This window comes from Tursiops truncatus, chromosome 9, assembly GCF_011762595.2.
Source record: "Tursiops truncatus isolate mTurTru1 chromosome 9, mTurTru1.mat.Y, whole genome shotgun sequence".
Taxonomy (NCBI): domain Eukaryota; kingdom Metazoa; phylum Chordata; class Mammalia; order Artiodactyla; family Delphinidae; genus Tursiops; species Tursiops truncatus.
This window is the reverse complement of record NC_047042.1, coordinates 104011746-104024888: the sequence shown is the minus strand read 5'-3', so window position 1 is coordinate 104024888 and position 13143 is coordinate 104011746. Positions and strand designations below refer to the sequence as shown.

The following is a 13143-nucleotide window of genomic DNA, read 5'->3' as shown; positions in this document are numbered from 1 at the left end:
CAGGGAGAGGTACTCTCTCCCTGAGAACTGACTCCAAGGACAGCACACAGCTCCAGGTGGGAGAGACACATTATGCCTTAAAATGAATTAAGGCGAGAAAATGATCTGTTTGAAATTTATGCTAAGGAATCTAACATCAGGTCAATGTCTGAAATTTGTCACTGAAATAAGGGGAGCCTGAAGAAAACATACTGTTAAAATGGTGAGGTCAGGCCGAAGCCCATTACTAAAGCTGAAGAACGCTTAAAGTCTGTATTATTAAAATAGCGACACTTGGAATCTGAACAAATAAATAATAACTGGGCCTATAATGATGCATCTCAAAGAGATACAAATAAAGGAGCGTGATTTTTTTTTTTTAAGGAGCATGATTTTTATATCCAGGACATACCGATTCTCACTACCCCGCTGCTTTGTTAGGCCTGGGGTTCCATTACCATTTGTCATTAACACACACACACACACAACACAAAACTTACTACAGAGCTACAGTAATCAAAACAGTGTCACACTAGCATAAGGCTAGACATAGAGATCAATGAAATAGAATCAAGAGTTCAGAAATAAACCCTTACATTTGTGGTCAGCTGACTCTCAACAAGAGTGCCAGGACAGTCTTTTCAACAAATGGTGCTGGGACAGCTGGACATCCATACGAAAAAGAATATAGAGGAACCTCCTAACTCACACCATCTACAGAAATAAACTCGAAGCAGCCGCATAGCACAGGGAGATCAGCTGGGTGCTTTGTGACCACCTAGAGGGGTGGGACGGGGAGGGTGGGAGGGAGGGAGACGCAAGAGGGAAGAGATATGGGAACATATGTATAACAGATTCACTTTGTTATAAAGCAGAAACTAACACACCATTGTAAAGCAATTATACTCCAATAAAGATGTTAAAAAAAAAAGAATCAAAGACATAAATATAAGAGCTAAAACTACAAAACTCTTAGAAGAACATTCAGGTATATATATATATATATATATATATATATATATATATATTTTTTTTTTTTTTTTTTTGGGGGGGGGGGTACGTGGGCCTCTCACTGTTGTGGCCTCTCCCGCTGCGGAGCACAGGCTCCGGACGCGCAGGCTCAGCGGCCATGGCTCACGGGTCCAGCCGCTCCGCGGCATGTGGGATCCTCCCGGACCAGGGCATGAACCCGTATCCCCTGCATCGGCAGGTGGACTCTCAACCACTGCGCCACCAGGGAAGCCCTCAGGTATATATTTTTGTGACCCTGGATTAGGCAATGGTTTCTTAGATAAGGCAACAAAAGAAAAACAAAATTAAAAACTTTTGTGCTTCTAAGGAGAACATCAAGAAAATGAAAGACAACCCAAAGAAAAGGAGATAATATTTGCAGACCACGTACCTAATAAGGGACTTGAAACTAGAATATATAAAGGACTTAATAAAAGGCAAACAACTCAGTTTAGGAAATGGGCCTGAATAGACATTTCTCCACAGAAGACAAGAAGCACACGAAAAGATGTTCAACATCATTAATCATCAGGGAAATGCAAATCAAAACCATAATGACACACCACTTCACACCCACCGGGACGGGTGTTACAAAAAAAAGACAGACAAGAGTAAGTGTTGGCAAGGATGTGGAGAAAATGGAACTCGCATACATTGCTGGTGGGACTGTAAAAGGGTGCGGACATTTTGATATAGTCACCATATGACCCAACACTTCCACTCCTAGGTATGTATTTCTCTTGGCAAGAGAAATGAAAATATACTGTCCATGAGTGTCCACAGCAGCATTACTCATAAGAGCCAATAGCAGAAACAACCCAACGATCCATCAAATGGCAAACTGATAAACTACAGCACGTATTCACAGGAGACAAAGAAGGAACGAAGTGCTGATATACGCTACAGTATGGAGGAACCCTGAAAACATTACGCCGAGGCAAAGAAATCAGTCACAGAAGGCCACATATTGTGTGAGTCCATTTATATGAAATGTCCAGAACACGCAGATCACAGAGACAGGAAGTAGGTTAGTGGTGGCCCAGGGCTGATAGGACTGGAGCAGAATGGGGAACAACTGCTAATGAACATGGGGTTTCCTTTTTAGGATCTGTTCTGAAATTACAGTGGAGATGGCTGCACAACTCAGTGAACGTACTAAAGCCCACTGAACTGTACTCTTTCAAAGGCTGCATTTTATGGAATGTGAACTGTACTTCAAAAAAACTGTTACTTCAAAATAAGTCACAAGAGCGTCACCTACTTTGCAGGCATCAATTTTTAATTAAGGTGCTTCTCAAATGGGCAACTCCATACACTAAGCTTCAAGGGAAGGTCTGTTTAATATAATACGTACCACAGAGAACAGAACTACAAATAAAGGAATTTAATTGTAAAGTTGAAAATGATTACAGTTCTGATTAATTTTTATAGAAAATGATTACATAGCAACATTAGTCTCTTACTTACTTATTCAAAGACGGTAAAGCTGCTGGGTAATCACCCCTGGACACTGAGCTCTGAGCGTGGCTTGCACTCCGCCTGCTGCTGGCTCAGTGTCACCGCCCGGAGCAGAGCTGTGCCCCTCGTAGCCCCACCTTCCTGACCTCCCAGCTGCCTTCAGCACACTGCTCACTCCTCCTCCTTGGTACACTTTCTTCCCTACTGAGACTCCACCTCCTTGGGCCCTCCTCCCCATGTGCTCACTCTGCACAGTCTCTCCAGACACCACAGTGCAGCCCTGCGTCAGCCGGGCGCTCACCAGTGGCTGCCCCCTCTCACCTCGTCTAGCAGAGATGGCCCCTGGCCCTCCACCAGCCCCAGGGCTGCTCAACGCCGCAGCCCCGAGCCACAGCGGCTGCTGACACCCAAGCTGATGAGAACGACGACATCACAAGGAGATTCCCTGCCCCAGCCCCAGGGCAGCCAGACAACATCTGCGCCATCGCAGCAAGTTCCTGCAGAGGGTGCAGCTCTGGGTCACACCTGCTCATCAGTTCTTCGCTGTGCCTCTCCCAGGATTCCAGACCACCCCCCTGTCTGGTTCTTTACCCATGGACACTTCACCGAAGACTGCTACCCTATCTTTGAACACCGACCAAACCATCCACCCATTCTTCTCTGGAACTTGTGCTTTCTCTAGAGATCCTCTCTCTCCTTCCCTCGGGAGCCAAGCCGGCTGAAAAGGCCACCGACACTCTTTCCACCTGTAACCCTTCCATTTCCTTTACCTCACCCCAAAGCAAACTCATGTCTATCATGCCACCCCACTAAAAACATCACCACCGACTACCCCCCTCATGTCCACCAGCTGAGGGATGGTTACATAAACGTGGTTACATCCTACAACAGAATATTAACTGGCAATAGAAGGAGTGAAGTACTGACACACGGCACAACGTGAGTGATCCCTGAAAACACGCTGAGGGACAGAAGCCAACCACAAAAGGCCACGTGTCATGATTCAATTTACAGGAAATGTGCAGAATAAGGACACAAATAAGAGACAAACGGTACCTTAACAGATTAATTAATAGTAGAGTAAGCAACAAAAAGTAGATTAGTGTTTGCCTAGGTCTTGGGGGTGGGAAGGGAGGAGTAACTGTTAATGGATACAGGTGATGAAAAGGTTCTAAATTTGTAGTGACAGTCGTACAAACCTGTGAATGCACCGAAACCGCTGAACTGTACCTTTTAAATGGGTGAATTGCATGGTTTGAGAATTCTATCTCAATAAAACGTTACAAGAAAAAAACACCCAGAAAACAAACACTTGCTGATAAATCCAGTGGTCACGTTTCAGTCCTCAGCTGACCTGACCTCACAGCATGACGCTAGGTAATCAGGGCACCGTCACTCAGGACCGGATTGCTGTCCTCGTCTCTAAAAGCCATTCTCCGCATGGGTTCCACAGGGTCTCCCTAAAAATGTACAAAGTCTGTCACCTCAGCCATTTGCTGAACACAGTGATTCTGCACGACCCACGGGATGAAGAGCCAACCTGTCATCATGGGACACACCGGCCCTTTATGGTCTGGTTGCCGGCTGGCCCTCCGGCAGGGCTGGCAAACCTGTCCTGGAAAGGGCCCAGCAGCACATACTTCAGCACTGCTCAGCTCTGCCCCCGGGGAAAGCAGCCACAGACAATATGGAAATGATATTCCAGTGAAGCCTTTTTTTAAAAAAAGAGAAAACAAACAAACAATAAAATAGGCGGGTAGACTTGCTCAGGGGCTGTAGTTTGCTGCCCTTAGTTTCAGACTGTCACCTCTGGTCACTCCTTTGACTTTCAGAAGCCGTACTGATTACAGTCCTTGTGTTATAATCCAGCCCGTCTCTAAAATGTGTTGGATAGTAAATATTAAATATCAGGCGTTCCTAGTCTACTATTTCAAACAGTGGAAATAAAAATGCATTCCTAGACGATCCAAAAACCCTCACAAATTTCCCCAAAATACCATGAAAAATGTTTACCTATCTGTATAACAACACACCCAGGTTCTTGGGCAACATAAAGCATGAACTTCATTTATTATCAATCTCAGTCGTTAGTGGCCACGGTGTGTGCACTGTGCACGATACTTTCCAGAACCAGGGAGAAGTTACATCTTCCTTCTTTACTGCAAGAAACATCCCAGTATGAAGAGAAACGGGAACTAACTTGAGGAAGGGATCTTCTGAACTGGGCCCGGTGCCTGGCAGAAGTGGGTGCTGGGAGCCAGGAAGCGGGCAGAAGACATCTCCTCACTCTGACGAGGCGGGCTGGCCAGGAGGCCCGAGGCTGGACCGCAGCACCCACACGATCCTCCCACCTCCACCCACTAGACACTGCAATGGGCTGCTGACTCAGACGGTAGACTTGGGGTAAAACTTTTTGTCTGTCATGACCGTGAGTACTTGGTAGTTAGTTTGAGTACCGGGGAATCCCTGCACACGTCCCCAAACACACCATGCTCTGTAAGTTACGACTGGTGGAACGAATTCATTCATTCAAAAACCAAGAATCATTCATTTTCAATTTCCTATGGGAATAACCAGATGATTTTCCACCTCACTTGCAACAGCTGGGCATAAGTTTCAATTACTGATTTTAGTGGGATACTTGCCAGCCACATCCTGTTAGGATTAGTAATTATCAACACTATTTAAGTGCAAAGAAGCAAACAAAATAACCTTATATGTAAATGTTTCCATAACTTAAAATGCTAGTAATCAATTAAAAAGAAAAAAAAGAAGAATCCCATTCTTGGGGGACTGGGCCCGAGCTGTGGGGAAGAGCCCCTCCCAACGTAACTGGAGCCCCACCTCCTACGCCCCGCCTATGGCAGCCCACAAGCTATGCCACGGTCTGAACGTCTGTGTTTCCCCCAAACCCCACACACTGTGATGGCGTCAGCAGGTGGGGCCCCTGGTGCTTAGGGCACGAGGGTGGAGCCCTCGTGAATGGAATTAGAGCCCTTGCAAAGAAGCCCCACGGAGCTCCCTCGCCCCCTTCGGCCATGTGAAGACCCAGGGAGCAGGCACCAGCTCTGAACCAGGAAAGGGGCCTCCACCAGATAAAACCACGCGGTGCCCTGATCTCAGACGCCAGGCTCCAGAACTGCGAGAGGTCAATTTCTGTTGTCTGTAAGCCACCCAGTCTGTGGGATCTTGTTACAGCAGCCTGAACAGACTAAGGCCAGCACTGCTCTAGTTCAACAGTAAGTGGGACTGGCCTCAGTGGGTACCTTCGTCCTGCTCTGACTCTCACGGGAAGGTGTGCTTTGAAAGTTTCACCATTAACTAGGAAGTTTCCACTACGTTATATAACTAAGTTTTCCTTTCATTTACAATAAAGGGTAAGGTGTGTTTGTATAGATGGTGTATACCATCAGATGTAACATTCTGGTTACTACAGCATTACCGTAATATCCTTAAGTGGCCAATTTTCAAGAATCTGCATACAACGTATATAACACAAACTACACTGAATAACTATGGCCTTCCACCTCACAGCACTTTGAAAATTTAATAGAACCTTAAAAGAATCACTTTTAACACTGATTATCAACAAGAGCAACTGTGAAAAGACAAAATATTTACAGTACTCATACCTATGCTAGCAGATAAACAGAATTTTATGTGTATAAACAGAATTTTATATCATGTTTCCCATGTTTTCTACACTGTATCAATAATTTTTAAATGTACGTAACTGTGTATGAAATGTATAATGCTATAAAGCAGTTATTACGTAAGAAAACACGATTCAGGGGTTCATCAAAATTACTTAAGCAATTCTGAATAAAGACCTTCGATGAAACAGGCGGTAGCCACGCAGAAGCACCGCATTTCCTCACCCCGTGGTCTGAGACCCGTTTTGACATAAAGTTTACTTTACCTTTCCAAGCATCCTGCCCAGGAAGTAGTAATGTCTGGCAAAGGACTCCCCCACAAGCATCTGGGCAGCTGGGTTGGGGTACAGCAGCCCTTCGTTAGTGGTCTTAAAGAAGCCCTGGTTGGGGTTAAACCCCGACTTCAGTAGTTCATTTAGAAACTCTCTGAAAATACCACCACCGTCAATGCCAGCTTCGTCCAGGCCATGTGCATTGAGTAAGTGCACACGGATCCGCTTTTTCAAATCAGGCTCTGTTAAAAGAGGGGGGATGGGGCAAGGAGAAAATATTTTTTTAAAAAGCAATAAAATAAGCTGGTATTACAGGAAGTTAGGTAAGGGGAGCAAGAATATTAAAAATATTTTAATGCAAGACTTAAAAAAAAATCAACATTAAAAAGAGACAATGAGACAGACTGACCAGTATTTCCCTCAGAGCCCACAATGGGAAGAAGAGAGACGTTCCTTTGCACTGATACTGACAGACCAAGAATGGAGTGAGGCGGGGGAGGTGTGTTTGGCAGAAAGTACAGTTATCCCACATATGCTAAAGGATGTAACAAACTCAAATACCAGGAAGAGGGGAATGGAATTGAGGACCTAAGGATAATACTGGAACAGAAAACTATTACCAAGAAAGGCAAAAAGATAAACGAACAAAGCAGATGTCAACGAAGTTAACATTACAAAGACCCTTGGAAAGAGGCGCAGGACACGAGTCAGAACACCAGAATCTGCATCAGTTAAAACGATGTTTGGCTGAAAAATGGGGGACATTTTTGGTTACACAATGTGCCACAATATGCAATTTTTAAGTTGCTGAAGTCTGCCTGGCATGTGAGGGGCATTTCCACACAGGTCCTCATAAGGACAGCACTGAATAGTAGGGATGCCAGGCCCCGGACTCACTTGCAATGAATGCAATAGCCTCTGACACAGGCTTCAGGGCACAGGCCCCAAATACGGGCCAGTAGACGTGCTTCTACCACAAGTCAAAACCAGGGGCTCCCTGGCTTAATCAGGGAACAGGTCTGACAAAGTAACTGACACGTCCTTCACCGTCTCCCACCAACGTCCTTCGGGTGCTTTGCACATCAAGAGCCGCAGGTGGAGGGCAACTGAACCCAGGTCGCAGGGCTGCACCCGGGTCCGCGCTGTAGCTGTCTTTCCAGCAGTGTGCAGTCGCCCACACGTATCTGACCCAAAGCATCTCAGGGGACAGGTGAGCTCTAGAAAACACCCCGGAAAGGGGTTTAGCAGAATGTCGGTTCAGCTGAACCCCAGCACTGTGATGTGCGAGTGTCAGTACTGAGGTCACAGGACCTGGGGTGTGAATATTCTATACTACCCTTCAAACAGGGCCGACAGTTTAACGTGTGGACTGAGGCCCACGGCGCCTGCACAGGAGAGGGCCGCCCACCCATCCTGCCACAGGGACAAAAGCTGTGCCTGGCGAGCTCTCCTCTAGGGCAGTGCAGGAGTAAACAAACCCGACCAGAGGCGGCAGCAGCGCCCTCTTGCGCTCGTGCTTGTGAGGGAATAACCACCGCTGACGTCTACCCCGAGCTGGCAGAACTCACGCCAGGAATTTCACATACATTAATCACTTCCAACCCTTTAACAACCTCTGGGTTAAGAATAATCCCCATTCTCGCGTGAGAAATCCAAGGACAGGGAAGGCCGAATGATTTACCCAAGGACATACAGCTAATATTGTAAAGGGTAGTACTGTAATTTTAAAACATGTCTATTACCTACAAAGCATAGGTTCTTTTCTACTAAAACACATTCTTTTATTTCTAAAATTTAACTACATTTAAATGAAGAACATGCTTTTCAATGATGATTAAATTCCACAAACAACGTTATTTGCATCTATTTTGATCAATACAATTACCAAGCATGTTCACCCTCAAGGCCTAGGTAAAAGGCAGGAAGAATTCTAAGCAGATAACCGCGGATGCAACACGAAACACAGTTGGTTCTCTGTGACCTTTACATATATCTTCTCAACACTCAGTTTTCAGGATAAACTACAAGCATTTATTTGTCATGTACAGTATTTCTCAAACTGAATGTCAACAGTTAGCAGCAGCAGGTTTCTGAAAAATTCAAAGTGTAAACACTCTGTAAGCGGTGGTGCTCCAAGGCCCGCCCGCTAACCCTCATCCAAACCACTAACCCCCTCACCCAAACCGCTTACCCTCTCACCCAAACCGCTAACCCTCATCCAAACCGCTAACCCTCATCCAAACCACTAACCCTCTCATCCAAACCACTAACCCTCTCATCCAAACCGCTAACCCTCTCATCCAAACCACTAACCCTCTCATCCAAACCACTAACCCTCATCCAAACCGCTAACCCTCTCATCCAAACCGCTAACCCTCTCATCCAAACCGCTAACCCTCTCATCCAAACCGCTAACCCTCTCATCCAAACCGCTAACCCTCATCCAAACCGCTAACCCTCTCATCCAAACCGCTAACCCTCATCCAAACCGCTAACCCTCTCATCCAAACCACTAACCCTCATCCAAACCGCTAACCCTCTCATCCAAACCACTAACCCTCATCCAAACCACTAACCCTCATTCAAACCGCAGCACTAATCTTCTGCGGGGGGGGGGGGGGGGGGGGGAAGTGGGGGGCGGGGGGCGGGTCTTTGTATCTCAGAGGCTCCACAGCCACTCACAGACGTCACTTCCTCAATTGTGGCCAGAACTGAGATTCTGTGGTTCCCTGAAGCTCATTTCTGTAAACAGCAATATACAATAGCACCATATTTTTAGAAGCAAATCTAGTCTTCTAGGTATCTTGCCACTACTTGATTCAAAAGACAGATTAAAAGTATCTACTTACACAGTAAGGGTGGGGTGGGGGGACCTAAGTCGTCTATTACAGTTGACCCTTGAAGAATTCAGAGCTTAGGGGCCCACACACAGTTGTAACTTGTGACTCCCCCAAAACTTAACTACTAATAGCCCACCGTTGACCAGAAGCCTTACCGACAACATAAACCGTCGATTAACACATATTTTGTATGGTATACATATTATATACTCTACTCTTACAATAAAGTGAGCTAGGAAAAGGAAAATGTTATTAAGAAAATCATAAGGAAGAGAAAATACATTCACAGTACTGTACTGTATTTATTGACATGTCAAGTTTACATCATCTGCTTTCAAGATGAATCGCCTGGCTGTCAGTACCTACACCAACACTGTCTTACACGATACAGAACACTGTAGATGTTATACACATTACTAACACTAGACATTGAAAATGAAAAGATAACGTGAAAACGAAATTCCTATTTGTTTACAGGTATAACGATTCGTGCACTGGTAACAAAGCGTCAAGAATATGACTGTTGGGCTTCCCTGGTGGCGCAGTGGTTGAGAGTCTGCCTGCCGATGCAGGGGACACGGGTTCGTGCCCCGGTCCGGGAAGATCCCACATGCCGTGGAGCGGCTGGGCCCGTGAGCCATGGCTGCTGGGCCTGCGCGTCCGGAGCCTGTGCTCCGCAACGGGAGAGGCCACAACAGTGAGAGGCCCGCGTACCCCAAAAAAAAAAAAAAAAAAAAAAGTGATAAGAATATGACTGTTTACGGTAGCCTAGCCTACACACTAAGGAATGAACCCTTACAGCATGTTTATGGCATACGCCATTAGTCAGATCCATGATACAGTATTGGTAGCATTGTTACCCGTTTTTAAAAATCACTTACCTGTGATGATAGGCCGATAAGCAGTTTCTCCAATTACAAGAGAGAGGGAGGCATACTGTACGGTAACGTTACTTTGAAAGCAATGTTTTGAGAGTAAGAAAGCTATCACATCGTTAATTTTACAGTTAGCATCGCTCACTTTGCACTTATGTAAGCACGGGCTGTCCACTTCAGTACAAGTCCCGCACACGATGAACTGTCATCTGTCTACACAATGAACACCTGGGCCACGATGATGATGACACAGAAATGTCTCACACGGTTCTTAGACTTTCCCAGGAAGACACTCACACACACAAGAGCTAAGCTGCTCACTGCGAAGTGGGAGTGGATCAGCACAAAGGCCTTCGTCCTCGTCCTCGCGGTGATTAGGCCGAGGAGGAGGCGTTGCGGGGGAGGTGGAAGGGGAGGCAGGGGGGGCAGGCACGTTTGCTGTGACTTTACGGGAACAGATCATAATTTCTGCCTGACTTTTTTGCTCTTTTATTTCTCTAGAACTGTTTCTATACGGAACCACTCCTTCTTCCACTGTTTGCTTTAGTTCCAGTGCCCACATCACAGAAGGGTCCAAGGCGTAAAAGTCAGGAGCGACGTCGAGCAATCAGAACCCTCCCGCCAGGTGGCCTGCTTGCCGCCAGGTGCTCTTCTTCGGCATCCTGTCCTCGTCACTGGCTGTGGTTCAGAGGCTCTCATCTCCACCCATTCGTCTTCTGTCAGCTCCTCTCACCTGGTGCCTACTAGCTCTTGCCTTTTTTCTCCAAGATCCGTATTTTGAAAGCCCACCCCACCTTTTTTTTTTTTACCATATTTACAATCTCTTTCGCGATTTCCTTGATTGGCTCCGACGTAGATCCTGTGAAGCGATGCGCAGCATCTGGACCCTTTTCCCCAGCAGGACTGTGCTGTTGCTGGCGTGGCGGCTTTCACGGCTCTTTCTATAACAGCTATGGCATCACCAATGGGAGGAGACTCTCACGATGTTCTCTCTGCTGGGTTCTCTGACACCAAGTTGACAAGCCTTTCCGTGGAGCACCATGTGTAATGAGCCTGAAAGGTCCCTACGGCCCCCTGATCTAGAGGCTGAATTAGAGATGTGTTTTGTGAGCCAGCAGACCACTTCTATGCCTTTGGTGTTGAACTCATGGGTTTCTGGGTGGCTACGTACATTGCCAATATCGAAAGAGCTGTAAAGGCCATCCCTTGCCAACAAGGCGCTTCCTGAGGTCAAGGACAAGGCACCGATGGAACCAATCCAGAAAAAGGGCTCTCACTGCCCAGGCCTTCTTGTTGTCCAACCAAAGACAGACAGCTGGTGCTTACCTTTCCCCTAGAGGCTGGGGTGAGCAGCTCTCTAGATGAGGGCAGTCCTGCCCATACACCCAGCTGCACTCCCGCCCCTCCTGCTTAAATACTGGTGCTCACTTCTCCTCCTCACTAAAAAATGTCCTCTGTGGCAGATTTTCCCCAGAATGGGGCACTTTCGCCTGCATTAAAAACCTGTTCAGGCAGATGTCCCTTCTCCTCAACGATTTTCTTAACAGCGTCTGGGAGCTCATCTGCTGCCTGTTGGTGGGCAGATGCTGTTTCTGCTGTTATCTTGACAATTTTAAAGCCACACTTCTTCCTAAAATTATCAAAACATCCTTTGCTGGCATTAAATTCTTCAGCTTTTGATCCTTCACCTTCCTTTTGCTTTAAGTTGTCATATAAGATACGAAGTAGCAGTATAACACACTATTTTGAACAAACTGGAAATAAATTTTAGGGCTCTCTTGACAATTTTTAGGCTCTCCTGAAAACTCTTGACAATTTTTTTTTTTTTTGCGGTACGCGGGCCTCTCACTGTTGTGGCCTCTCCCGCTGCGGAGCACAGGCTCCGGACACGCCGGCGCAGCGGCCATGGCTCACGGGCCCAGCCGCCCCACGGCATGTGGGATCCTCCCGGACCGGGGCACGAACCTGCGTCCCCTGCATCGGCAGGCGGACTCTCAACCACTGCGCCACCAGGGAAGCCCCTTGACAATTTTTAAAGCAACATGGTTATTAGATGGTTTATTCTTTTTTGACGACCAGTAAGAGAAAGTAAATTTGAAAGTATGTAAGGGAAATGCAAACCTTTAACAAAACATATGGATATATTTTCTGACTTTGAAAATTTTTTAGAAAAAGTAAATTAACTGAAAACATATCTGGCTTTTGTATAAATAAAATATGTAAACTTAAAATATTATGTTATGAAAATAATACATCACAGTTTCTTACTAATTTTCAATGACATCAATGTCATTGGAAATTAAACATTTAGAGAATAAAACACGTATAGAAGAAAAAAGTCATATAGAAAGACTACTTTTCCTCAAATCATATTGGAGTCTATAGACATGCCTTTCTTACAGCAATCCTGCACGCATTTTCAATATGAAATAAAAAGGTACGTCACCAAAAGTACAAGGGTTTTGTGCTGCTGGTGTAGCTGCTGCCACAGCTTCACAAATTTCCTTTTCTTATTTTTTATTTTTTACAACAGTCCTCACGGTGGATTCATTTGTCTTGAAGTGGCAGTAACCAGAGCTGCAGGTACACATCAAACAGCCCAACATTTTCTCGTAACGTCACGCCTTTTCTCTGCTTCTTGGGAGCACGTCCAGCATCACTTGCAGCACTTTGTGTTGGTCCCCCGTGTTCGCTAAGGTTCACAGGGTTGCACTAGACACAAGGGAAAATACACAAGAACCACGAGCCATCACTTTTTACTGGGTTCGCGGTTTCCTGGAGGGGACGTGTGCTCAGGCGGAGGTGATGAGGGTCACGCTTGTCTCAAGGGGGTCCACACCACACTGAACTCAGCGCAGGAGCAACGGGAGGCGGCTAAGAGATCGTTAAAGCAGGACAGCGTGCGCTACAGGCACCTGCATGTTTGCTTACATTTCTCCTAACTGTGAAGGGCGCCACACACCGTCTGCAAGTGTTTCTGTAAGTTCTGATAAACTTTAACTTCTTATAATAGATCTGTGTATGCTTCTGACAGTAAATGATAAAACAGACTAGT

The 13143-nt window shown here is 46.0% G+C and overlaps 1 protein-coding gene across 7 annotated transcripts in view; it reads right to left on the bottom strand.

The window, feature by feature from the left end:
- UBE3C (ubiquitin protein ligase E3C) overlaps positions 1-13143 on the bottom strand; it is a 117677-nt gene that overhangs the window by 30512 nt on the left and 74022 nt on the right. For all 7 annotated transcript variants that reach the window (XM_019930243.3, XM_033863557.2, XM_004317443.4 and 4 more), the window contains one exon: positions 6368-6615. In XM_019930243.3, coding sequence (XP_019785802.1) covers positions 6368-6615 — 248 coding nt within the window. The remainder of the gene's footprint in view (positions 1-6367; positions 6616-13143) is intronic.